Source organism: Phoca vitulina, unplaced genomic scaffold, assembly GCF_004348235.1.
Source record: "Phoca vitulina isolate PV1807 unplaced genomic scaffold, GSC_HSeal_1.0 scaffold90, whole genome shotgun sequence".
In the NCBI taxonomy this organism is placed as follows: Eukaryota; Metazoa; Chordata; class Mammalia; order Carnivora; family Phocidae; genus Phoca; species Phoca vitulina.
In genome coordinates this window covers 134,489-161,486 of record NW_022589793.1, presented here as the reverse complement: position 1 = coordinate 161,486, position 26,998 = coordinate 134,489, and the positions used below count along the sequence as shown (strand labels likewise).

Here is a 26,998-nt window from a genome sequence, read left to right as displayed (position 1 = left end):
TGAGGCCTTAGTTGGTGGCGGCAGCGGCTGCTGCAACTTCTGCTGCTTTCTGATGGGAGTGGGCACAGGTCGAATTTCTTTTGAAAGAATAACTGGGAAAAGTTAGATAAAATTAAAAGGTGCCCTGTGATTAATCTTTTTCTCCCCATTATGTAACAACACCATCTTGGAATCCTTGAAACCAGACTCATTGGATCTGTCAGCCTTTTTGATGTGATTCACAGTGAAGCAAGTGATCTTTCTTAACCTGTTAACATTCTCCTTTGGTGGTTGGATATTTTCCCTTAAACACAATGTCTTAATGTGCTTTTGGTAAGGATTTTTTGCAAGAAGTTGAATTAGTTGGCAGAGATGCACACTCCCAGTACACTATACAAAGTTTATGTTAGTTCTTTGGATTCAGATTGGATTATATATATATATACACACACACATATATATAATTTTTTTATACATCCTTTGATCTGTTGGTTCCACTTATAGGGTTTTATTCTCAGGAATTATAAGTGTGCTGAGTTTTAAGCGCATGTTGTTTGTCATCAGAGTAATGTTTATAATAGTGAACTATTGGAAGCAAGCTAAATGTCCAACAATAAGAGACTAAACTGACCTGATTTAGTATGGTACCTCCTTTCAGTGGAAGACTTATCTGAATATTAAATATGTTTTTTTTTTTTTTAAGATTTTGTTTATTTATTTGAGAGAGAGCACACACAAGCAGGGGGAGCGGTGGGAAGAGTGAGAGGGAGAAGCAGGCTCCCTGCTGAGCAGGGAGCCCAATGCCGGGCTCGATCCCAGGACCCAGGGATCATGACTTGAGCCAAAGGCAGACGCTTAACTGACTGAGCCACCCAGGCGCCCCTGAATATTAAATATGTTTCAACAGAGAATCCCAACCTTTTTGCACACCCTCTATAGTACAGCACCAAATTTTTGACAGATTGAATAGTAGCAGGCTATAAATGGTCTATGGGTTACATGACATAACTAGTGTGTTTGTGGTTGTACCAGTACTACCACTGAATTGCTGCTCTTTTTTTTTTTTTTTTTTTTTTTAGATTTTATTTATTTATTGGAGAGAGAGAACAAGCAGGGGGGAGTGGCAGAGGTGGAGGGAGAGGCAGGCTCCCCGCTGAGCAGGGAGCCCAATACGGGACTCGATCCCAGGACCCTGATATCATGACCTGAGCTGAAGGCAGACGCTTAATGGACTGAGCCACCCAGGCGCCCCAGAATTGCTGCTGTATAAAAGCATTCTGTGAGAGGAGAAGATTTATATGAGAAAATGTTCAATGGAAAAGATTGCAAAATACAGTGTACAATATGATCCCACTTTTGTTCGAAAGTTCTAAGCGCATAATGTAGACATGCATGTGTTTTCCGTGTGCCGTCCTTATGTGCTCATATAAAAGACTAAGAGGATATGCTCAAATATTAATTGTAAGTGGTGGGATTTTTTAAGCTCTGTATTTTCTAAACTTTACAGAGTAACTATGTAATACTTTTGAATTTGGCAGCAGGAGAGAAAGCCTTAGTGGCCTCACTTCTCTGACCAGTTTACTGATGTGGTTGAAAACAGATATTCTTTTATTATACAGCTCTTTCTTTTCTCCCTCTTCCTCTTCCCTTCTACTGTGCATTAGCAGTTAGCTTCCATCATAGGCCTCTAGGAAAAACCTGATAAATGTGGCCTTAATGGATTTGGATTTTTTTTTTTTAAAGAATTAACAAACATTTAAGAGATTGATTAGTTACCACATGATGAACCTGAGGCCTTCTTAGAGGAAGGGTGGCTCTAGAAACCACATCTATACATTTGTGGTAATTCTGGTGCCCCTTTAAGGCATTTGGATGCAGTCATTTATCATCTTTATATTGGGTTCCTTCCTCATCTTTCAACTCATTTCAGTTTCCTTTCTTGCCTTTCTTTTACTTAGGGGCAAAAACCAAAGCTTATCTCCAGTTAATTATTTTTCAGTCACTTTGTGACTACTGAATTGCTCAGAAGGAGACTGAAAAGTTAACAGGTGATGTGGTAATTGGGTGTTTGAGGACTACTCATCTGCAGTCAGGTAAGCCTCTAGGGGGGCTGGTACCCATTTGCCAACTGGAAGCCAGCAATCAGTGCCTCATCCGTGGTTTACCTTCAGCGGGGCCTAAGGAGGCTGTCTCTTAAGAAAGAAAACAAGCAGTAAGCATAAAAGCAGAGATGAAGAATGCAGCGGGCATGCCATTTTTATTCTGGTACCACGGAGCACAGATCCAGGACAGCCCTCGGCTCTTAAACCAGGAAGGAAACTGAAAAAGCTGGAGCAGAAACAAAAAGAGTAGCGAACCTAGAAATCCGGTGCCCCTTAATGATGCCCGATTTGCACATAAGTGGGTAGCCTGACCTGTCCCGATCAGTAGTGACAGCAAAAAAAGATTCCAAGTGTGGGTCAGTAAAATGATATGGCCCTTTTTTGGTTATTTTGAGGCATGTGGGATTAAACATGTAGCTCATTCCTGGAGCTCAGAGACCAAAAATGCTTCATTATTTGGTATTTGGAAACTTTATAGTACATGCGTGTGTTGGCTTGGTTGGATTGGGCAAGTAGTATTGGTTCTAGCCAGCCCACACTGGCCTCAGGCCTCCAACTGGATATATATTCTTGCTCTAGTATATTTGAGGTATGCCAGGTGAGGACCAGTAAGAACACTTTAAAAAGAAAATTACTCTGGAAAGCTGGCTGGTCTTAGTCATGTGACCTAAGATTATTTACAGAAATAAAACCGGTTGGTTTATTTTCTTAAAAAAAAAAAAGTCCCCCCGCCCCAATCCCTCTTTTCTTTTCTTTTGCGCTTTGGAGATTTGTTGATATAAGAAGTCATGTGTTCCTACCCAACCCTAACTGCTGCCTTAGCTTGCTGCTGTAGTACATTTTAGGACAAAAAGTCTTTTAAAAGCATGAAAATAGCAGCAGACGGGTCTCGTTTGCTTTGGCAGAGGGAATGGCTTTCCCTCCCAAGTAGCTCTGGGTAAGAGACCTAATCTCCAAAGGTGATCTTGTAAGTCCCAAGTTCCAAGTGACAGCAGGCAACTCTACATTTCAGGTACTCCCTCCGTCTTACCTTCTTGTTCTGTTAAGTTTACTTTCTAGGAAGTAGTTTACAAATGGCCACCACCCATTCCCTATCTTTTTCTCAGGTCATTCAGCATCTCTAGCTGCCAGGTGGGATCAAGGGGCTCTTGTGGTCTGGCTTTGAGACTCCCAAGGGGGATGGCTTCTGCCAGGACAGTGCGTTAGCCCCTGGCGGCTGGAGAAGAGCCATCTGAGGAATTCATGTACTCATGTTCTCTGGCCTGTGGTTGTCTGGCATATATAGTAAGAAATAAAAACATGCACCCAGCTAGCTCTACAGACTGTTTAGATGAAAGCTGGAAAGTGGTTTCTTATTGCCACTCTGCAGAAACACCAGCATTTGCTGGTGGTTTCTTGCTTCCGAATAGACACTAGATGGGAACAGAATGGGCTGGGTAAAATCAGATGGGTCCCCTCTCTCCAGGAAGTCTCCAAGTAGATCACAAGTGCTTGCTGACACTGATTTTTGGTGCCAGCATTTGCCTCCTGTTTTTTAGCTCCTCATTTCATGAGGAGTTCAAGTTCTTGTTCCTTGGGTGACAGGCTCCCCATCAGCAGCCAGTGCACATTCCTGAGCAGGCTTCCCGACCCAACCAGCGGCAGCAGCGAGCCAGCTCGCTCTGGTCTGTTTTCCGTATGCCAGGGCCTCTTGCTGACCCTGCAGAGATCAAACTAAGATGATTAAAGAGAGGCAGGCCTGCAAAAGCAGTGTAATCTTTCACCCCTTGTTCAGACTGGAGTAGCCCCTGCTTGCTCTCTCCTCCTTTTGGACTTCTGGTCTCATTTTCTCTTGGGTCTGATAGGCTTAGGCAAGAAGTACGAGAACCATTCACTGAGCAGGCAAAGTGCCAGTCCTTAGAAGGCTTGCAAATTTAGAACTTCAGCCTCGTTGGATGCCAAAAAGTGAAGGTAGTCCCAGAACATTAAACTTGGAAGCACTAGTCTAGACCCCTCACTTTAATGTTGGGATCACACAGACTCGGAGAGGTTAAGTGACTTGTTCAAGGGCCCACACCGCCTAGAGGTACAAGACCAGAACCAAACCTGGGAGTTTATTCTGTATCTCTGGTATGTTTAGGTGTTGCTGATGTACCTTTTCATCTTGGGCCATCATCATCTCCTTGGGAGAAGGGTGTATCTTTGGGACACATCATAGCAGAGAATAGTAGTGAGACCAGTGAGGAAGAATGGCGGGTTTAGAACCAGATGGCCTGGATTTGAATCCCTTTTCCTTTGTAGACGGGCTGTGGGACTTCAGGCCAAATTCCTTAATCTCTCTTCAGTTCTCCTCTCTGTAAAAAACTTATATGGTGTCTTCCTCATACGGTTGTAGTGAGTTAAATGTGACCATTAACGTGAATCCCCTCCGTACATAGGTGTAATCTAAGAGATACCACTGTTACTAAATGTTTTAAATCACCTTTCCACATGGACCAACCAGATTGGCCCTTTGACTCTTTCCTTTCCATTTGGTGTTTCCAGTCATTTAAAGATCAAACAAAAGCCAGTTCTCTGAAACTTTCCCACAGGGTGAACTTTGGAGTCTGACAGGCTGGTTTTATCTCCTAGTCACCCTGCTTAGTAGTTAAGAAACTTGGGTTTCCTCATCTGTAAAAAGTCTGTGACAGGCTAGGTGGTTGTGAGGGCGAAGGCGATGATGCAGAGGAAGCAGGCAGCCCCGTGTTCCGCACATACCACTTCCCCTAGTCAGCCCCTCCACCTTTCTTTCCGTAACGCTAGTTCACACTCCTCTCTCCTTTTCCTGTCTCCAGTCACTCTGTGTCCTTGTGTGGTGTAGCCCTTCATGGTCCTTCTCTCCCATAACAGGTCCTTCTGTTTCAGCAGTAGATAGTAAGCCCAGGAGACCCAGGGACTTGCCTGCACCTCGCTTCATGGAACTGCCTGTGAGGTAGCTCAGCTCCTGATCCCTCTCTGGAGCCAGAGCAGCGGCGGGGACCACGGCCCCTGGGATTGCCCCCGGCCCGGCAGTGCCAGCTCCAGGCAGGCGGCCAGGCCCGCCCCCACGAACAGCCAGGGCTGGCACGGCGCGGGCAGCAGGGGGCTGGGGCCGCTCTGCAGAGAGGGAGGGTGACAGAAGCATCTGGAGCGAGATTGAAGGAGAAAAGCTGGAGGCTGAGCCTGATCCAGCATAAACTGAGCAGAGTTACTGGCATCGATCTTTCAGGTAAACCCCAAAACTACAATTGTGCCAAGAGGTAGGTTTCCAGGGGTGTATGTGCGTGTTTTCTTTATTCTTCTTCCTGCCTTGCCTTTCTCCCTGCCCCTGGCTCCATTTAGCTCTTTATGCCCCTTAGCAGAAGCAGGAGAACAGAGTCCCTGTGAGGACAGGGAGGTTGGGAGCTGCTCTGGGTACCTGGGGAGTCCTGCATACCTGAGCTGCCCCCCGCCCCCCTCCCCCAAGAGCCGCACTGGCCACTGAAAAGAGCACTGTTCTAGGAGCAGGGAGGCTTGATTCTGTCACTGAGTTGGCAATAACAGCAGCAGCTATGATAAACGTTAACACTTCCTGAATACTTTCCGTGGGCAGAGCATCTCACGTGGATTATCTCCTTTACTCTGTCTTGAAGTATAGCTGCCCCATTTTAAAGTGAATGCTGACAGTCACATGTTGGTGCCATCACCATGATTCACATCCAGGTTTGTCTGCTCCAAGAACTCATCCTCCTAATTACTCTGCCCCTGTTTTCTCCCTTCGTAGATAGCTCCTTGACCTTGCTATGCCTCCATTTCTTTTCCTGTGAAATGGGCGTAGTAACTATTTCACAGAGCTACATTTATGTATCATGATTATAACGTACTACCAAATACAGAGTGGTATTTGTTAATAATGGCGCTCTGATGCTGATGAAATTTGGCTTTTGGGGTGCCCACATTGTGCTGAGGCTTTCTACTTCAGAGAGGCGGCCGGGATGACCAGCTGGAAAGGCAGCTCCATTAAAGTATAAATGAGTATCAAGCTAGAAATCCTGTCTTTTTTAAACCTACAGAGCTAGGACCAAGGGGAAAGGAGTCTGGAACTGGCTGGAAGCTTGCCCCAGGCAGGGAGAAACCACTGGGTTCAAGGTGTCCCTAGAGCACAGCAAATACCCAGCCTGATTATACTCAGTATCAGTCACAAGGAAGTCTGATCCTATGGAGAACCCGCTCCTGCAGGTGCTCTGGGCAGTGGTGCATTTGAGCAGGGTCAGTGCTGTGGTTCAAGAGACTGTTCTTCAACAAGACCCAAGCACAGGACTCAAGGCAGGGGTAGGTGTCCTGGCCGGGCCTGGGAAAGCTGAGCCGAGCCCATTTTCAGATGGGACAAGCTCAGGCTTTCATCAGGCTAACCAGCTACTGCTTGGCTGCTAATAATAATGATAGCTGTCCTCGGCCGTTTCCAGGAAGGTGGGCGGGGGGGCCCACTTGTGCGGCAGGTACCCTTTATCTGCATTTCCTGACGGAATCCTTACAACAGCTCTGTGAGGCAGATACCATTTTGCAGGTTGAGGAGATACAGGTTTCGATCAGGGTCAACAATAATCACTGGCAGAGTTGAGCTTTGATTTCCGAGTCAGAGCGTTTAACCGTGCCGATGGACTGAAACAGCACTGCTTTAGGGCATCTCTGGCAACACTGAGTCCAAGGGCATCATGACTGCCTGGATCACGGTGGCAGGGCTCGCTGGGAGAGGGCAGTGGGTAGGACACCCTTCCTGAGCACTGGGCACAGACAGTGTGTTGTGCTCTTTCCAGTGGCTGATGGTAAACCTTGCTGTTCTGGGATCGCTGTGGTGACTCTGGAGCTCAGGACACCCATCCGTTGGTGGGCTTTCCCTCGGCGCTCTGCTGGAGGTGGACTCGGCAGTCTAGCCTAGTGCTAAAGGTGTGTTTCTCAAGTCAGACATTGTGTGATGTTGGATGATTTGCTTTGTGCCTCAGTTTCCCTGTCTTCAAATGGGGTTGTGGTGAGGATACCTGAGTTTTAATGTCCATAAAGTGTTTATTAGCATAGTGCCAGGCATGATATCAAGTGTTCAGTAATTGATAACTGCTATTATTAGCTGTTAGCCATCAGCTAGCGAGTCCAAGGAGACTTCCAACTTTAAAACACTTGAAGTGCTGTCAGCCTGGGACACCGGGCTTGTGTGAGACTGAGCCTGGGGAAAGCTCTGGGGGCAGAACTGTTTTCCCGGGGAAAGAGGTAGACATAAAAGGGAGGCCATTGAATAATCAGGGGCTGTAGTCACCATCGGATCTGAAAATATTTTCTTCTGGCTTGAGATCATCACTTGCCTCAACCCTCATCTGGAGTGGGGGCATTTCACAGAAAGGGACCAGAATGGAAGGAAGAGATCTGACCTTCTGGTACTAGCTGATTGATTATCTGTTCAAATTGATTTTCCCTTCCTTTTTCTCATCTGCTGGTCATGTTAAAAGCCTTCAGGTTCTGCTGTGTCAGGTCATCAAAGATGCTCTTATGTGGAGGGCCGTTTGGGTAAATGGGATTAGGGCCTCTTTGGGAGGCCCATCTGTTCTGTCCCTACCTGAAGGCCTTGGCGCCAGGATTTGGAGGAAGCTGTTACAATGAAGCATCTGTCCTGTGGGGGTGGGGGTAAGTGGCCTGGGGTAGGTGGGTCAGACGGAGGCCAGGAAATCCTCTTATCCTGCCAGGTACCTGGGCCTCCCTCAGCAGCAGGAGCTGAGCAGCAAACCCTGGTGAGTCAGCGTGCCTGGGAATTAGAGTTGCCAGTCTGTGAGCATGTGGGGTTTGTGTAAGTTTGGGCCTTTTGTTTCTTTTAGCACTGTAGTCTTTAGAAACACAAATCTGGAAACCAGACCTTCCACATGGTATAGTCCTGCTTGTTTTGAGATAATTCAGCCCGAACAGTTGCTTTCCTTGTATGCTGGTCTTCCAAGAATTAACCCCCTGCCTTTTAAAATTTTAATAGGTTGTGCTTATGGTTTATTCGCTATACTATTAAAGCATAAAAAGACTTAAGAAAACATACATGGGTCTGTCTTTTTCCACAGCAGAAAACCCTTATAGGGTTTCAGTGGGTTTTTTTTGTTGCTGTTGTTTTGTTTTGGTTTTTGAAGCCTAAGTGGAACTGCAAGTCTTTTGAGGGCATGTATGGGCATGTCTTTCTGTCACTTACTCTCTTTGAGGGTGGAGAATAGGACACACCCTGATACGATGAATCTCCGATAAGTTATAAGAATGATTCTGGTCGTCATTTTAAACTTGTACACTCAGAATTTACCCATAGGATTCCTTTTGAAGATAACCCCAAATTTATCCAGGCACCGTTTGGAGGAAATGAAAGTTCTTTAGGTAAAGTGTAAAGGTCCAACCTTTATAAAAAGCACCCTTCTGCCCGTCTCCTAAGAGCTTTGGATTTGGATCACGAAGGGCCATGAAAGCTTCTTCTAGAGCTGGAGAGGCATGGGACTGACCTTGATTTTGGTCCCTTTACCTGCTGTACTTCTGGCTCCTGGTCTCAAGTTCTCTTAACATTGTAATTTTGGTGGCTGCAGTTAATGGCAGCAGGTAGAATTTTACGGGTACTAAGTTGTAGCTGGAGCTTCTCGTGGATTAGTTGAAGTTAAGAATAAAGTCCTGAGAAGACAGAGGTTGCAGAGAAATCACCTCACCCCTGGCCAGGAAATTTCTAGCAATTCTTTAAAAAACACTTTTAAATAGCATAAGTAATAAATAAACCACCATGATGAGTTTGTAAGATATCTGTGTAGACTTTTCTTTTTTATCTAGCAGTTATCCTACCATTTAGAGATATGTGGATAAATCAGCCCTTCTTTTAAGGTGGAGAACACCCCCTTGGAAGACTGAGCTTGCAGGCCTTGTAGGACCTTCTTGTTTAGTGTGGACTTGGCTTGTACTCTTCCTGCAGCCTCGCAGAGGACCTGGTAGGGGGAGAAAAAGAAACCGGAGGACCGGGAACCGTGGTTGGTGTTTGGCTCCTGTGGGTGGGCAGAGGAAGGGTGGAGAAAGGGCATTTCACCTACTGTTGTGTGGGGGAGTTCCAGAAAGGAATTTGAAGAGATCAGAGACAAATTTTACTTTGCTCTTTGGCTAGGACATTGCTTGTAGTCTTGACTCCACAAATCCTTTACCTCATCTTTAGGCCATTATGAAACTGTATAGTCGTCTTAAATGTGGCCTCCCTTTCTCCCTACTCATCCCACTTAAAAAGAAAATCTGAGGATTTTGACACGAGAGACTAGAAAATGAACTTTTTATTTGCACCTTCTGGCTTAACCCAGGACCAAATAACTTTCTTATGTGATGGCAAGTTGGCAAGACAGATTTCCTCTGGAATATTTCTGGCAAAACTGGAGTCTTCCTTGATGCGTTCTGCACATGAATCAACCTCTTTGTAACCTGTGTTACCTTAAGAATTTTAGGAATTTTCTTATTGGTTCTCTGTATGTATGTACCCTGCATTTCCAGCGTGAAGGTGTAGAGCTTACGGGGGGAAGTGGTGATGGACTCTGGGTATCTCCCCTGGTTCATGGTTGGCTCACGGAAATAGAGTGGTGGCCCAGGCCGCAGCGCCCCGCAGGGGAAGGGAATGGAGCTTGCAAATGCCTGTCTCCCTGTCCAGTGGTAACTGCTCTGTAATTTTCTTCTAGGTTGGCTGGCTCCTCTGGCTGATGGCATGTTGAGGCACATGGGCCAGTGGCAGCGAGGGCATCTGATCCAGAGGGGGCCACTCTAGAGGCCAGGCCACCAGCACCATGGGCCAGTGCGTCACCAAGTGCAAGAATCCCTCATCGACCCTGGGCAGCAAGAACGGAGACCGTGACCCCGGCGGCAAGCCACACAGCAGGCGGAGCGCAGGCCACCGCGAGGAACAGCCACTGGCCTGTGGCAAGCCAGGGGGGGATATCCTCGTCAATGGGACCAAGAAGGCAGAGGCCGCTGCCGAGCCCTGGCAGCTGCCGACGTCCTCTGGAGATGCTGGGAGGGAGCCCAAGTCTGACACCGAGGAGTCTTCCCTGCAGAGGCTGGAAGAACTGTTCAGGCGCTACAAGGATGAGCGGGAGGATGCAATTTTGGAGGAAGGCATGGAGCGCTTTTGCAATGACTTGTGTGTTGACCCCACGGAATTTCGAGTGCTGCTCTTGGCTTGGAAGTTCCAGGCTGCCACCATGTGCAAATTCACCAGGTTAGTCACAAATACGTCATGTCACCAGGTGAGCGGAGGAGGACGCGTGCACTCCTGGGCAGTGGGGCCCAGCTGGGGGAGAACTGGGTTGGCTTCTTAGGGTTTTGGGTAAGTCTTTCTTTTTTTGACCAGTAACGACCGTCTTGGCCTGAAGTTAAGGAATAACCCACGTGACGCCCCGGGGCCGGACGCTGCTGCCCAGTCCCACTGCTGTTTCGGACCTTTCTCTTTGCTTCTGCTCCGTTACTTGTCGATTCCCTCACTCCCTCACCCACTTGATATTTACCTACACCTGTCATGTGCCAGGCACTGTGCGCGCCGGTCCAGGGAGCGCCTCCGTCAGCGCGCGTGCACATCACCTCGGCCCTGCGGCCTGCAGAGGTTGTTTGTGGGGAGGGGGTGGCAAGGTCACCCCAAGGTGTGGTTTGCAGAGCACCGGCTTATAAATAAGAATTGGCTTTGAGACCCTCCCCCCACCCCCCAGTAGGTTGCCCGACAGACTTCAGATGCCTTGTATGTTCAGCTGAAAAGCAGTCTCTGAGATGATCATCAGTGAGAGACTATGTTGTAACCTCAAAGTGTTATGTAGATGTTAAAAATACATATGCAGTTTTTGTTTTTTAATAACAGAACTTTGATCTCTGGTGGCAGAGTTAGCCAGGTTTATCCAGAATCTTTGGCTCCAAAGATCTCCCTTGGCAGTCACCAAAAGTATTCCAAAAACAAACAACCCATAGAGAATCAAAAGGAAAGCAGGAAGACTCCCCGTCTGGGAGGGGAGTCTGCGGCTTAATCACTGTTGCAGAATGGGAAATAGGGCATCGAGCAGGAGAGACTGGAGTTTCGCTTTGGAAGGATGAATAAGTGAATGAACCAACCACCATCAGCTGCCTACCATGTGCCAGACACTGTTAGAAGCAGTTGACACACATTAACGTGTTTAGTCCTCACCAAAACCCTATGAAGTAAGGTGGTGTTCTCACCATTTGACAGATGAAGAAATAGGACTCATTAGTGGAGGAGTTGGAATTCAGATGCAGGCCGTCCAGCCTCAAAGCCATGCTCTTAACTTACTTTGCTATATTGCCTCTCAGCAGATGGTATTGTTTACAAATATTAATTGTGCCCCCTCCTTCCTGTTGCAGGAAGGAGTTTTTTGATGGCTGCAAAGCAATAAGTGCAGACAGCATTGATGGGATCTGTGCACGGTTCCCTAGCCTCTTAACGGAAGCCAAACAAGAGGATAAATTCAAGGATCTCTACCGGTTTACATTTCAGTTTGGTCTGGACTCTGAAGAAGGGCAGCGGTCACTGCATCGGGAAATAGCCATTGCCCTGTGGAAACTAGTCTTTACCCAGAACAACCCTCCAGTATTGGACCAGTGGCTAAACTTCCTAACTGAGAACCCCTCGGGGATCAAGGGCATCTCCCGGGACACTTGGAACATGTTCCTTAACTTCACTCAGGTGATTGGGCCTGACCTCAGCAACTACAGTGAAGATGAGGCCTGGCCAAGTCTCTTCGACACCTTTGTGGAGTGGGAAATGGAGCGAAGGAAAAGAGAAGGGGAAGGGAGAGGTGCACGCAGCTCAGGGCCCGAGGGCTTGTGTCCCGGGGAGCAGACTTAGTGGCTCTAGCCCAGGAGCAGCAGTAGCAGCAAGGGTCTGCCTGCTGCCCTGCAGCCAACCGAGTAATTGGACCTTTCTGGAAATTACTGAAGATCCAGATATTTTCTACTTTACACCTTTCTCTGCCTTGTATCTGAAAGGGCTCTAAAATGCTGTATCATGTTTTAGGCACTTTCTTCACTTTTTGGTTATTTTGGTTATTTCTTTTTGGGGGGTCCCCCAAAATATTTGAACCTGGCTACATGTTTTTTTTTTTTTTTTTTTAAGCCTTCAGATAGAATAAGCCTGCCATTTCTTGCACAAATTAGATTTTTTTGTGGGGGAGGGCATAGAACAGGGAGGGGGGAATGGGACGGTTAGGTTGAATTAACATTACAAGGTGATACAGTGCCAGATCTCAGTTTTGCATATTCTGTTTTCCAGGGCAGGTCTGTACTGTGTGTAGTGCTGTTTACAAGGTTGAATTTAGGTTGTAATAATTATTTTAAAAGATTTACACAGAATTGAATAGCAGTGTTAACTGTTAACCATATTGCATTAATTCCCAGGCGATTTAAAGCTCTTGGAGAGCCAAGGCCAGCCAAGAGCATTTGTTGTCTGGTGACGACCCCCTTTTAAGCTAATTTATCCGAAACCCTTATTTTCTTCACTTCTTGCTCATTCCTTCTTTGACCTATTGCATTTCATGTTGAGTTCATCCATCAACATGCTGCACCTGTCAGTCAAGTGAGCAGTTTTTTTGTTTTTTTAGAACACATAGTACTGAGAACCACTTAAGCATTGAATGCAGAGAAAGCAGTGCTACCTCAGTTTTGCTGGAAGTAGACTTTGATAGTTTTCTTTTTTTGATGAATTTTCTGTATTTTCATGTTGTAAGTGAAAATACTTTTGTTTTGTTTTTTTTTTTTCATTTGCCTTGGAGCCAAAGTTTCTGTTCCTGGTGGTCGGAAAACTGTGCCTGCCGGCCAGCTGACTTGAAGGAAAACTGTGGTATGGAGCTCTGCTTGAATTTTTTTTTTTTTTCTTTAAAGTTTTTTTGACTATCATCAGCTTACTTGTCTGGCAAGGGCAGAAGCCTGGGACTGGCCTGAACTCTGCCAAACAAATATAGAAGTGTATTTAATAGTTAAACGTGTGCCCTTTCCCTTCTTGCTGCACCCATGTTGTCACTTAACCCCCAGGAGTTATTTATTATCTTCTTTGTTAATGTCAGGCTCATTTGGGGTAATGTGATGACTGTTTAGGTTTACATGACCCTGCTCTCCTTCCCCTACCCCCAAATATGTATATATACATATATAAGATATGTATATATTTTACCTATATAAAATATATATATACACATATATGTATCTATATTCCTTTGTTTCTTTGCCTGCTAAAACTGGCCATAAAAGAGGGAGCTGCCTTCAATATATAAAGCATAAGAAGAGTGCCAGGGAACGTCATAAATGGAGGCTTTTTCATATGAATTTGGACCATCTTCACTAAAGAGAGGATGAATTTTCTCAGTCCTTTCCTCACAAGAGGGAGGCCCAGTTCCCCAGACTCCTCTGCGTGCTTGCTCCATAAGGCCAGCTTTGGCCAAACTGCCACACAGGAGCTGACTCTGGTCCTACCTGGTTTCAGTAGAGGGTCCTCTTGTTATTTTTCCATCTAAAAAAACATGTCCTCAAAACACTGTACTGGAAGGGTGGGTGGCAGGAACTTGTACAGTTCAGCTCCCAACACTTTGGAACAGATTGAAAAGGGAATCTTTTAAATAAAAACCTATAAAATATTTATACTCTTGAGGTAATGAGAGTTTGTCTATTAAACATTTGGAGTTTTCTTCCCTAACTACTTCCATCTGCCTCCCAGGTATGTTTCTCAGCCTGGGCAGGAATTGCTTATTTTGAGTTCCTTTATTAGGAGGAGCCTTATGGCTCCAGGCTCCCATCTTTCTAAAGATGATTACTTAAGGAGTTTCTGCAGTTGATGTTTTTCCAAGACTGACAATGACATAGGAAACATACTTGTGGAGTTTGATTTTTTTCTTTAAGATCCTAAACTGGCAGTTGCCCCTTCTAGAGGGGCAGAAGGGAAACTTTAAAATCAGCCACAGCAAGGTAGCAGTACTGCTGGAAAGCTGAAGAGGGTCTCAGGCCAGATGTCTGGCTTTGTTCTAGCCTAAGACACAAGCTCCTTGTATAAAGAGAGTTTCTAGGGGCCCCAGCGGGTTCTGTGGGCTCAACTGTAGTCAGGGTGCCCAGACTGAGGTCTTAAGAGAGACTGCCTTCTCATTTAGCCAGTCCTGCAACCCCTAGTTTTTCCTGATTCTAGACTGGGTAGAGGTTGAAAAAGGGAAAAGGTGGGCTGCTCCTAGCCAGGTAAGGCTCCCTTCTGTCTTAATTACGAGGGTATAAGGAGAGAAGTGCACAAAAGAGGGAGGCACCGAGGATCCTGAGGACTCTGGAGGAACTGGATTCCTTCCCCAGCCTACAAGGTGGCATTCCATGCATTAGGTGTGCTAGAATGGGTGGATTTTGTTAACTATTCCGCCTCCCCACAAAAAGAACCACTAAATTATTTTTGGTTATATTTTTCATGACCTTTTTGTTACAGAAATGCAATTGAGAAACCCAGAAAAGGGAGCAGTTAGGGAAGGACTTACAGATTCTATCCAGGTTGGCGTTCCTGATGCAAGGAATTCCAAGCTTCTGTAGTGGCTCTGGACCAGTGTTTGACTTGACCACAGGAAAAGCAGTTTTTTTTGCAAAGGGATCAAAGGTGGGGTGTGCATAGGGTTTGTAGTCACACTATTGGGAAATGAAAGGTCCCTGTTCCTTTTAACCTAGAAATAGGTTTGCTGTTAAATGAGCAGTAGTTGTGTGGAAGAGGCCAAATCCATGCTCCTCAGGTAAGCCAACGTGCTCCTCACTTTAACAATGTAATCAGGGTGGTGTGAAGAGGGGCAGGATGTGGATGCTATTTTGAAAATAGGCAAATATCTGAGGGTGACTACAAGAAATTGAATATGTATTGGGAAATTCTTGGTTTTTGGCAAATGGCTTTGAGTTTGTGGTGTTTCTTTAGGGATTAGAAAGCTGTATGAGATGAAGTGTTGCTTCATTGAAATGCCCTTCCCCCATCCCTGCCATATTTGAATGTATCATTAACCCCACCTCCTGCAATGACACTTTGCTATGCTTCAGCTGGATGTCTCAACAGTTTTCCCTCATCTGTGCCAGTGTGCCCACATGTGTAAGTTGGGTCCAAGACTCCCTTACCTACTCTTCTGATAAGAAAAATTAAGAGCTGGGTGAAGATCCAAATTTCACCCAAGCCCAGAGGCCCAAAGAAATCCAATTGGAAATGTACAAGGCAGTGTTTTCAGTATTAAACTTCCCTAAGGAAGGCACAAACTAGCCTTCCTGGAAAGGAAGAAGGGATTAAGCCACAGAGTTTTAGTCAATCTTTGATACAGTTCTGATCTCCCAGAGGCTGGTGCCAAAATTCAGGCCTCAGTGCTGGAGCCTGCAGGGTGTGGAACTCCATGGTTCATGTGATGGCCTCAAGTGCTGTACTCTGCCGAACTCCATCAAACAACGGTGGGAAATGACTGGGATAAGGACTTGGGTCTGAAAGTTTAAAAACCAAAACATCTGTATTTAGGACTGGTTTGCCATATTTAAAGACAAGTCTTGAGTGTAGTGAAGCCCAGGAGTAGACCCAATTATACAATTACAAGGGCTGGAGAGAAGCTGCTGCTAGGTTTGTTTTGTTTTAGCTGCCTGCTTTGCGTTCTTCTTGTCTCTTAAGGTTTGCTTAGTGATGACTTGAACATCTTGGTAACTGACAAAGGTCTTCCTTTGCGGGGACTCTAGCAGAAACTTGTTTAACAGCCGAAAGGACTATTAAAGGTTATTAAAGTGTGTTAATTGGGACTCATTTGAGGACATATCTCATTGATCCTCCTCCTACTCCATAATCTGTTTTCTGAATCCTAGAGGGGGTTCCCACCCACCCCCTTTCAGAGTTTATTTCTATAGTTAGCTGTAATTATAGCATATATCCAGTTTAACCTGGACTGGGGGCCGTGTTTTAGTGAGGATCTGCAGGTATTTTTCCTTATTGAAAAAGAGTTACGCTTGAGCACTGGTTGCAGAAGCCAAGATGATTCAAATAGCTTTGAGTAACCATCAGGTTCTGCTTCTGATTCAGGTCCTGGGGCCTCACATCCTCCCTATTCCTCTTGGAAACTAAGCCTGCTTTCACGGATACACCTTCTTCTACCACCCACCTTCCCTTTTTACTACTTACTACAACATACTCTTGGATATTGCCAAAGGAAGCCATTCAGAAGATGCTGTGTCTCTCCCCCCACCCCCCAATTTATTCTGGGAGAAGTGTCTTCCCTCTGATTCTGGTCCCCAGCCCCGAGTCTGTAATTAATTGCTCTTACCTGTTGCACTAATGAATATGATTCTAGGTTTCAAAGGGGAACTTGAAACAATAGGCAAATGGGGGCTTGGATGAATTGGTCCTACAGATACCCTGCCTTAACCCACTGAGGTGATGAGTCCACTGCTCATGTGACCCTCCACCTTTGTGGATTCCTCTTGGTTTCTGACCAGTGTGTCTGTTTCTTGAGGTTGTACAAACTTGTTGACAAAGGTCAATACTTTTGTTTGTATTCTCTGCACTGTTGCACTCTCCAAATGGCCCCTTGAATATTTTTATTAACTTGTTACACACACTTTTGTCTTTGTCTACATTTTTCTTTTGATGTTTTTTTTTATTTGGAAGGTTACCTGCTGTTGGATTTAATAAATTTGTTTACTTGACTATTGAGAGAAAAAAAAAAGAACACTAAAAAACCAAACCAGTGACTTTATTCTGGGGTGAGATTTATCCGTCGGGAGCCTCTTCCAACGTGATACTGGATAGCAGTTCCTATGCTTTGGAAAATAATCCAGATGGTACAGGATCCTCAGACTTCAAACATGGATGTTGACTTCCCACTCACCAACTTAATGGCCTTTGGGGTCCTAATACTTGTAGGCAAAAAGCAAATGAGTCCTCAGAGGGCCACTACCTATATAGTCTTATTGTAGCAACTGATGTGGATTCCCATGAGGAACAAAAAGTGAATTTGAGCACTGTGCTAATGGATGGCTCCTACATCAGGTTGGCAGTGATTAAGGCAAAGGAGACAAGCTGAAACTGTCAAGTGCCACTGCTGTGTGACCTTTGGCAAGTTAGTGAAATTCCGAGTTTCCTTACTCATCCATAAAATCAAGAGACTTAATTCCATCAGAGGGTTAGGATTTAAAAGCCTTTAAAAAGCACCTAAATCACGTAAGTTTAAGGTTTCCAAAAGGATGTCAGGTGAGTAATGCAAGGAATCCAGAGAGGAAGAGATGGGGGTTGGCATGGTCACACAGGACCTTTCAGGTCACTGTTCCTCCTAGGGGCTTAACTTCCCTCTGTGCCAAAATGGGGGTGGGGGTGGGGGGCTTAGACTAACATGATCCCTGATGGCTCTATTTGGCTCTTACATCCTAGAAGTCTGATTATGGTAGACCAGTTATGACCCTTAGCTTCCTTTCATTGTATTTTCTGTCTTGTTATTGTTTATATTCAGGAAAGCTATTGGCCAGCCATCTTACTCACTTCTTTGATGGAGGCCCTAATGACCTTCCCAAAGATTTCCAGCCTCATGTTGGTATCTCCTAAAAATAAGTAAGTACAGTGGTGGGACTAGATGTGCTTTTATTTTTCCTTTCAGTTGGAAAGGACTTGGGAGTCATGGCTACATCCTTTAGCTAGGGAGAAGGTTGAAAGTTTTCCTCAATGAACTGGAATTTTTTTTTCTTTTCTCTTCTTCCCTTAATACCAAGGTTAGCATCAGATGAAGGCTGGAAGGAAATGGGGTGGGGGGTGGGAGGAGGTTACATTTTTTTCTCACTTAAAAAGTCTGTCTCCAAAACAGGTACTTATAACCCAGTTGGCTCTTGGGGCTTGTGTCTTCTGTGCTTGGGCCTTTCTGACTTGAGCCCAGCCAGGGCCTTAACAAATAGAGGTTTGGAAAATTAGAAAGTGAAAGATACTGATTTGGGTGCTTGTGTAGAGCCTGGAGCTATTCCAAGTGTTGATGTGGTGTTGTACAGATTATATATGGCTAAAATCCAGTTTGATTAGATGAGGGGCAAGCAACGTCTTCACACCAGAGATGAGCTTAACTGCATGTAGAATGGATGTTTTCTAGCAGAAAAGACTTACAGGAGGTAGTGCTGAGGGTTCAGAGAAGTACAGAAGAGTCACCTCAGCACTGGCATCCTCTCTCTTCTCAAACCCAGTTGCCAAAAGCACATGACTGGGCTGGCTCTGGAAATCCCATTTTAGCTCTGGGTTGTGAACTAGGTCCAAAGGGTTAGTCTTGGGGAAGGAGAGGTAAGGGAGCCAGCCTAACCTCTCCATTTCCTTTCCTTTGTTGTGACTTCTCAGGAGGCCCTGTGTTATGAAAGCCGTAACGCTCTTCCCTGGGCTTAATGTTCTTCCTCTGTAATGTTCCAACCTTGATTCTCTTGCCTTAGGGGTGCTGAAAAAGTCCTAGTGGAATATGGCAACAATGCAGTCAACAGCAAAGCACCTGACTATAGGGTTTTATAATCCATGCTGATGGGGACTCTCCATGGCCCTGTGTTTATCTGGGGTGGTGCTGCTGAAATTGCTAGTATATTAAAATAAAGAGCTACAAAATGGTATGGTACCTAGTATAAGACAAGACAGAAGAAAACGCTCAGGCTCTTGTGTATATGGACTTACATAGTAAAGGACACATTCTCCTTGATTGGGTAAGTAAAGATAAGTAAACGGGTAAAATTCTAAATATTTGGGGAAAAGTTGCCATATACCAAAATGAATTCCAGGAGGAATAAAGGCTTACGTGTAAAAATTAAATTATTTTAAAAAAACATATAGGGGTGCCTGGGTGGCTCAGTGGGTTAAGCGTGAGACTTGATCTCAGCTCAGGTCTCGATTGCATAGTTCTGAGTTCAAGCCCTGTGCTGGGCTCCACACTGGGCATGGAGCCTACTTAAAAAACAAGCCCTCCCCCCCCAAAAAACCCCCATATATTACTTGTCAGTGGCTATTAAATTGATCTCGGGATCAATCAAGACTTTCTAAGTACAAGAGCAAATAGAAGAAATCGTAAGACTTCTAAAACTACCTTAAAATAAAAAACTAGAAACATTTTTGCAGTAATCAATAGATGGACACTGTACTTAATCCATAAGGAGACCCTAAAGAAAAACTGGCCAAAAAGCTTCTGAAAAAAATAAATGCCAATCTACAGGATATTTAAATAAATAGAAATTATATCTATTTATGTAATGGAAAGTTTTTTTTAACTTACCACATTAGCAAAGATTTGAAACAAGTCCACGCTAGCTAACACAGTAAAAACTTCTGTGGAATTAAAACAACCTTAGGTGTTCATACTCCTTAACCCAATTTCACTTCTAGGAATTTTTCCTTAACAAATATCATTTATCAAAGATGTATGTGCAAGGATATAATTGGCTGGGGAAAACTTCGGTGTCAACAACAGGGGACTGTTTTAGAAATTATGACACACATCAACATGTTGAATACTATGCAGCTATTAAAAAATCTGCTTTTGAATGATGTAAAAAGTATGATAGAAGACTGAAATAGTGGCAGTTGTTGACTCTGAGTGGTGGCATTAGAAGTGATTTTACCTTTTCTGGATTTTTCAAGTTTCCATTAATTGGTTTTCTTTATAATAGGGAAGAGGTTATTTACAAAAGGGGCAAAAGAAATGAAAACAAACATGGCTGAGTGTACTAAACCGTTCCACTGTGGGCGAGGAGGTCAGAAAATTGGGAGTAATATGTTCAAAGCCTAAATCAAGTGTTGTGTAAAAACCCTTGGGAGTTGCCTTTCTCCCCCAAATGAGAAGCTGCTTCTCCAGCAGCTGCCTTGGCTGCCTAGAAGGGTGTGGGAGGAAAAATGCACAAACGCACTTATGAATGGAATGTGTGTTTTGCAAGAGGCCAAGTTGGCAGCTTTGGCTTCCAAAAGGTGGGAGCATCAGCTGAAAGAACAGAGTGTGCAGACTGAGGCCTCAGAGACCTTATGGTTGGGCCCATCTCTGTATAGAGTTCTGGAGTTGGGGGCCCACTGGGAAACCTCCCATCCAGGAGAAGGAAATGGCCTTGGCTATTCCTAGGAGCAAAGGCAGTATTCTTGGCACATGGAACCTAATTTGTTCTGTGATCCTGCACTTGGAAGATGCTCCTCAGTAAATGTTATTTATTGACCACTTAATGTGGGGTTTTCCCTAATTTAATCCTCATAACCTCATGAAGTAGGTACTAATGTCCCCATTTTAAAAGTGAGTTAACAGGCTCAGAGAGGGAAAGTCCTTATATATATAGCCCACTATTCTGTCATTTTTCCACAACCTGGATTATTGAATTTTCACAATAATCCTTAAAAAGATAATTCTCATTTTATAAGCTGTGAAAATATACTCAGATGAGATTAAGTGGCTTGCCCAGAAGCAGAGCTGAAGTGCCAGGCCAGATCTGTCCATATTCAAAGGCAGACACTTATTTTGTCTCAGGACTGGAGTCTCAAGAAGTAAAGAGCAGCTAAGCTCTTACAGCTTTGGAGCTCAGCTGGGGGTGGGGAAAGAATCCGGTAACATTGTCAGTTTCAAGATATTCTCAGGGCCTTCATTGTATGTATGCCTGGGGAACTTTCCACTTCACAAGGGAGCTTCAAGTTGCAGTGTCTTGATCCTAAATCAAGCTCTTCAGTTCTGGCTCCTGGTTCCCAACTTTTACATAGGGCTGGCTCTTACAGAAGTTAAATGGTTAAACACTGCCTCAAATGCCCAACCTTGAGAATTAATTTTAGGTATTCTAGTTATAAAAGCAACATATGGTGATTTAAAACCAAAACAGCCAAAAGCAATTTGGTAACACCTAATCTTCTGATCCCACCACATTTGACATACAGCCTTCTAGGTTTTGTTCCAAGCCTATGCATATCTTTGTGTACCTTTATCTACAGAAAAAGGACTCAAACTATACACACTATTCTGTAAGCCTCCATATTTCCTACAACATATACTGGGAATGCATAATCACATCTTCAACAACAATCCCGTGAGGTGTGTACTCAAGTTCACACAATATGTAGGGAAGCTAGGATTCAGAGTCCGTCTGTATCCAGAGGTCAACTGCTACTTCTTGCAGATCTCTTTTTACTAGAAATTTTATTTACACGCACATAATTTTTAAAAAATGGCTACCAGGAATTCCATTGGGCTCCCCCTGTGGTATCTCCTCCATACATGTTTGTGTGCATCTATACTATTATTGTAGTATGCTACTATAGAAGTGGAATTGCTGGATCCTAATGTACGAAGCAATTTACAAGGGTTTTGGTATGATACATATTGTATGCTGGATTAGTTCATCTTTTCCAGAGGGCAGATAAATATTTCTGTTTCAGAGTTGTATGTACCTGTACCCATGTCCTTTCCAACACAGAATGTTAATATTTTGAGAGTTGATAAAAAAGCAGAGTAGTAGCTTTCACTGAATTTGAAGCTTTCAGTTTTAAGGGGGAGATCCGATATGATGGAGGCACCTACTGGTGAAGGGTGACACTGCAATCTCACTGAAGGGTGGGGGAAGGAAGCATTCCTAAAAATGGAATTGGAAGGGTGCTTCCAGTGTTGGTAAAAAGCACAGTCTTCCACTCTCCTGTGTGTGGACCTGCCAAATTTTCAGTTCAGCCTATCTTTTTCCTTCAATTTTATAACAGCTGTCAATGAGAAAAGTTTGCCTTACATAAATTTGCTTCATAGATACAGCTTTGACAACCTGCATAATGGCTGGATTTTCTCCAAAGCAAAGTCCCTCCCTCCTGGTTTCCTTACCTACATATACCATTTAATAGGAGTGTTACATGGAATGAGCACCTACTACAAATTTCCTGTGTATAAGTCCAGTGACATAAAGAAAGTACAAACTGGTTTCCTTCTCACCGTCTTAAGATGAGGATGCTTGAATTTTAGGCATTTATTGAACATTTGTACATGCCATATAAATGGACCGAACTTCTTAAGTGGTACACCATTTCCACAAAAGCTGTCTGCTTTAGATAGAAAGGCTGCAGCCTGACCACATTCTCTGCCACTGCCCACGAGGGATAAGAAACAGCACATGGAAAATGATGGGCAGACTCACGAACACATGTTTGGGGTGGTGCTTTCCTCTTCATCTTTTATTCCCATCAGTCCTAGGCCAGAGAATGATCCGTGAGTGCTGCAACAAATGAGTGAAGAGAGGTTTCTAATCCACAGGGTTAAAAGAATGGTTACAAACTCCTAGGTAAGAAGTGGTAAATTTTGGGGGGTATGTGTATGGGGCAGGGCACAGGCAGGTAAAGGCAGCTGATGGAAAGCTGCCTATTGAAAATGGTTCCATGGAAGGAACACTGACGAGTCCCAGAGGCCTGGAATCAAGTCAGCTCTGCTATTTAACAGATGTGAGACATATCTCAACCCAGGGTGAATGACCTCAAACGGAGCCTCAATTTCTTCAACTATAAAAATATTAAATACTTAAATTACTATTCTCACAGGGCTTTTGTGAGGACTATGGACAATAATAGCTAAAATATACAGATCATTTCCTCATACTTTCCTCATACATCATACAGATCATTCACCATGTACCAAGCATCATTTTAAGTACCTTATATATACATCCTCATTTAATCCTTCAAAACAGCTTATGTACCTAAAATAGGTACTGATGCAGGTACAATTGTTATGTCCACTTTTCAAAAAGAATCAAGTTCATCGTTGCTCAACAAGTTGAGTGACAGAACCAGGTAATAATGGCAATCTGCCATCAAGAGTCCTTTTAAATAATGTATGTTGTAAAACACTTGGTACAGTGGCTGGAATGTAGGCGTCATTCAGTACATGATAGTTCCCTGCCACCTTGTAGTGAATATTGAAGGGTTTGGGTTAGACAGCTGAAGACCTCTCCAAGGCAAAGCAGATAGAAGTGAGAAAGACAAACCCAGAAACTGTCACCACCTGATGTCTGAACTTACACTAATAAGTACTAGCCTTTTGGGCATGGGGGACTGGGACTGGAACTCTGAGTGCTGGAGAGTGGCTCTGGAATCAGATCATCAGGGTTCAAATCCTAACTGTACTTACTAGCTGTGTGACCTTAGGCAAACTCTTTAATCTGAGCCTTTTTCTCCACTTGTTAAATGAGGACTCAACAACCTCAACTGAAAACACGTATAAAAGCACTTAAGGGTTTGATGAATTATGGCAAATACAGCAATATTTTCAATATTAATCTTAGCATCTACTGGAAATACAAGGATTAAGAGTTGAGTCAGGCTCCAAGCATGAGGAAACCTATTCTCTTTGCTACTCCTTGCTGAGCTACTTTTACCCTTTCCCAAGACATTGCGATCATGGAGAAAGCTGCAAAGATGAGGCCCAGAGAAGTTAATCACACAGCAAGCCTATAGTTTGGGTAAATGCGTGCTCCTCCCTGGTTTGCTCAACAAGGCTACAGACATCAAAATGTAACTTTTAGAAGAAAGGAGGGGGGCGCCTGGGTGGCTCAGTTGGTTAAGCAGCTAGCTCTGACTTCATCATGATCTCAAGAGTCCTAAGATTGAGCCCCGCAGCGGGTGGGGAGCAGCTCTGTGCCCAGCAGTGAGTCCACTTAAGATTCTCTCCCTCTTCCCCTCCCCTCCCTCAAATAAGTCAATCTTTAAAACAAAAATAAAAGGAACATTAGATTTCCTTACTGCAGGATTTGCTATTTCCAGAGTTTTTTCATGATTTGTCATATGTGTCTTAGGACCTTTGCCTTAGTCAGAACCTAAGACTTTCTGTTCCCTGACCCCAATGCTCCCTTCCTCAGGCCCTCATCCACTGTGGAATAACCTGGCCACTTCTGGGAGGAGAAAGCTTGGGCCTACTCTTAGCTTAGCTTGCCTACAAAATGAAGAACTGCAATCTAAGATTTTACCTGGAACATGAAGACCCTGCCCCTTATTCTATCACCCCCTCCACATACTGGCTCTGAGAAGCTATGTCAGGGCACGTCTGTTCTGAACCAAAAAGCTTTTTTGGCAACTTATGGTCACCTCATGCTGTTAACCTACCCACAAAAGCCTGTTTAAAGTGTATCAGTCTAAGATGGGGGTTTTTTGTTTCAAATGTAAACACTTAATAGTCTCTGTTCCTCATAGACAGCAATTCTCTCAAGCTGCCCAGCAGGTAGCCCATCTCCGTAGTGGCCATGAGATGCATGTCACAAGGATTTTATGACAGGAAATTAATTTCTGATCAGGTTTCAAGGCCTGAGGCCTTCATGTTCTGCCGTCTGGGACCCTGGGCCTGGAAAAGAATCCTAGAATGTCAAAATTTTAAGGGACTTTTTAGAAATAAATACAATCTAGTGATTTTCAAACTGTGCTGAAAAGAGCTACTCATCCACCACCCACTCATTCCAGAACTGCCTATCTTTATGCTTTAGAAATTTAACAGCTATTTTTCTTTTAAAGAAAAGGTTTTATAGTTGAAAGGGTTTGAAAATCACTGATTTACTCCAAATCTCTCATTTTACCGAAGGGAAATTGAGACCCACAGTGGGAAAGTGACTTGGCCACTTGTCAGAGGAGGTATGTGATAGAGCTGGGACTGGACCCAGAGTTCTGTTCCATTATCCTTCAGGCTTAGAATCAGCAAAGAGGGAAATGGGAGAAGGCAGGAACATGCTCCTGAAATGTGGGAAAGATCATATCTGGTCTGGGCCTTCCCCTAGACCTTCTTTGACTGTTTTTACTCAAGTGGGGTTAGGCAGCTGCCTCTTGTCCCACAGAGGCTGCAGGACCTAAGACCTCTGGCTTTAAACTGGGATGAGCGATCTCCCTGAGTGGCTAATAAGTGTAATTAGAGAAGAGCATATATGCGTAAAATGGAGATATAATACCTATCTCTTAAAACTAAGGATTAAGAGAGGATTTCTAGAAGTTCTCATTTATGTGCCTGAATGTCAACAAAAGGCCTTTCTCTAAGAATAGCTAAAGTCCCAGAGGCCAGAATCCTGAAGGGACAACCCTTGAGTCCTTACCTCTTGGTTCCTGGCAGCAAGATGAGGCAGAGGGTGCCTGGGCCCAGGCTGTGGTAGAGCTTTCCTATCTTCCGGCCCCAGCGCCAGGCTGCTATCTTTGGGTGGTCCACCTTCAGAGCCTAAGATCAAAGCCACATGTTGACACTCAGCCAGAGTATCCTCTGCTCACCTTTGGAGGGACTGCAACTTTCTTCTTCAGGCTCTAGGACCATGGGATCCCAGGAAAGGTTCTGTGTAAATCCTCTATCTGAAGCTAAAGCCCAAACTTCAGGGTTCCCTGTCAATCCCAGCATCTCCAGGCCACAGGTAGTTTAGGAGTACAACTGTTGCTCTTTTCTCCATATGGAGTGGGTCTTCCAGGACCCTGAGGCAGAGGAACCACATCACTAATGGCCCCTGCCATTAAATATCTTTGTGATCTGGGCAAATCACTCAACCAGCTCTGGCTTCTATTTCTCATCTGTTAAGTGTGGGAGATTAGACCAGGACAGGGTTTCCCAAACTTCAGCCATTCATCTTCTACCTTCACCCTTCTACTTGTGTATCCCTCTAATAGTTTTCTTTAAAGCGAGTCAGTTTCTTCCTTCACCTCAATGAAATATATCTATGAAGTCATGGGCTCAATGTGATTGTTGTATAATAAGCGTTAGAACAAGACCTTAGCATAAAAGCGGGGAAAAAAGTCCATCTATGACCACTAAAAATTATCTTGTATATGTACTACACTTTGGGATGCTAGATCACTAAAGACTTGCCCAGCTCTTTAACATCCTGTGTTAGTCCCTCAAGGTCCCTTGGAGAGCCACCTGGAGGATTAAAAGCCTAATTGTAACAGGTATGGAGCAGGCAAAAGTATGAGATCTTGGAGAAAGAAAAACGTGTCCAGGGCTGGAAGAAGCTGGAGAGTGAAATAAAACTGGGCCGGGGGAGGAAAAAAAAAAAAAAAAAGATTCAAAGGCTTAAGTGTCACTTGAGCTGGACTCTCCTAACTTCCATAAACACCAGAAGGCAAATCAATGCTTAGAGCTAGCAAACCAAGGCAGCTATCTCTGACACTAGGATACACTCACTCACTCACTCATTCACTCACTCACCTGTAAGGCTTGCTGCTCGGAGGGGGGAGGTATGACACGAACCCCTGGGGGCCTTCTTGATTCAGGAGGTAAGCCCCTGAGCCAAGCATGGAGATGCCTGGGGGTTAGGGCATGCCGGCCTTTCAGCTTCCAGTGCTTGCCTTTGAGAATGTTGAGGGCCCTTTGGGCACTGCCAAAAGTTTTGAATTCTGAAAGCAAGAATAGCCCCTTCTGTTATTAAGGGCCACAAAGCCTGGTCGTCCAGGTTGGAGGCCAGCCAGGGCCAAGGGAGAACAGAATCAGCTGGTAACGTGGTCCAGCATCCCAGGTGGGCTTATCTGGTGAACATTTCCCTTCTCTGACCTCATGTTATCACCATCCCTAATCTCCTTCCCCAAGGTTACATTCCATACCGTAGACTTACTCAGGAAACAGTATCTTTTTTGCTTTCCACTTTTAAGATCTTTAGGCAAGATGACAGCTTCCAGGCCAAGGAAGAGGTTGGACTGCTGCAATAGGTGTTCTTTAAAGGTTTCGCTCACTCCAGACAGGTATATAGTACCTCGGTTCTCAGAATCTTGTTCTAGCTCATTCACAAGAGTGTTACAATCAAGGGTGAGCTCTGTCACAGGCCTCTGCACCTAACCAAGGAAGATGGCGTTAGTGGTAGAAAGTCACCACTTAGGGGTGCCTTAGTGGCGCAGTTGGTTAAGCCTCCAACTCTTGGTTTTGGCTCAGGTCATGATTTCAGGGTCGTGAGATCAAAGCCTTGCACTGGGTTCCTCCACG

At 44.6% G+C, this 26,998-nt stretch overlaps 2 protein-coding genes across 8 annotated transcripts in view; one reads left to right on the top strand and one right to left on the bottom strand.

The window, feature by feature from the left end:
* DCUN1D3 (defective in cullin neddylation 1 domain containing 3) overlaps positions 1-18,931 on the top strand; it is a 39,660-nt gene extending 20,729 nt beyond the window's left edge. For 4 of the 5 annotated variants that reach the window (XM_032396200.1, XM_032396199.1, XM_032396198.1 and 1 more), the window contains exons 2-3: positions 9,773-10,308; positions 11,454-18,931. In XM_032396200.1, the coding sequence (XP_032252091.1) occupies positions 9,878-10,308; positions 11,454-11,937 (915 nt within the window). In that variant the 5' untranslated portion in view covers positions 9,773-9,877 and the 3' untranslated portion in view covers positions 11,938-18,931. Of the gene's footprint in view, positions 1-2,870; positions 7,005-9,772; positions 10,309-11,453 lie in introns of those variants that run through there. The other variant, XM_032396202.1, reaches the window with a different exon arrangement.
* Positions 18,932-18,977: 46 nt separating this feature from the next.
* Positions 18,978-26,998, bottom strand: part of REXO5 (RNA exonuclease 5) — a 44,182-nt gene continuing 36,161 nt past the window's right edge. The window contains exons 17-20 of one of the 3 annotated variants that reach the window (XM_032396297.1): positions 26,634-26,850; positions 26,231-26,418; positions 25,137-25,255; positions 18,978-22,286 (exon numbers count right to left, since the gene is read on the bottom strand). In XM_032396297.1, the coding sequence (XP_032252188.1) occupies positions 22,205-22,286; positions 25,137-25,255; positions 26,231-26,418; positions 26,634-26,850 (606 nt within the window). In that variant the 3' untranslated portion in view covers positions 18,978-22,204. Of the gene's footprint in view, positions 22,287-23,732; positions 25,256-26,230; positions 26,419-26,633; positions 26,851-26,998 lie in introns of those variants that run through there. The other 2 variants (XM_032396299.1, XM_032396298.1) reach the window with 2 other exon arrangements.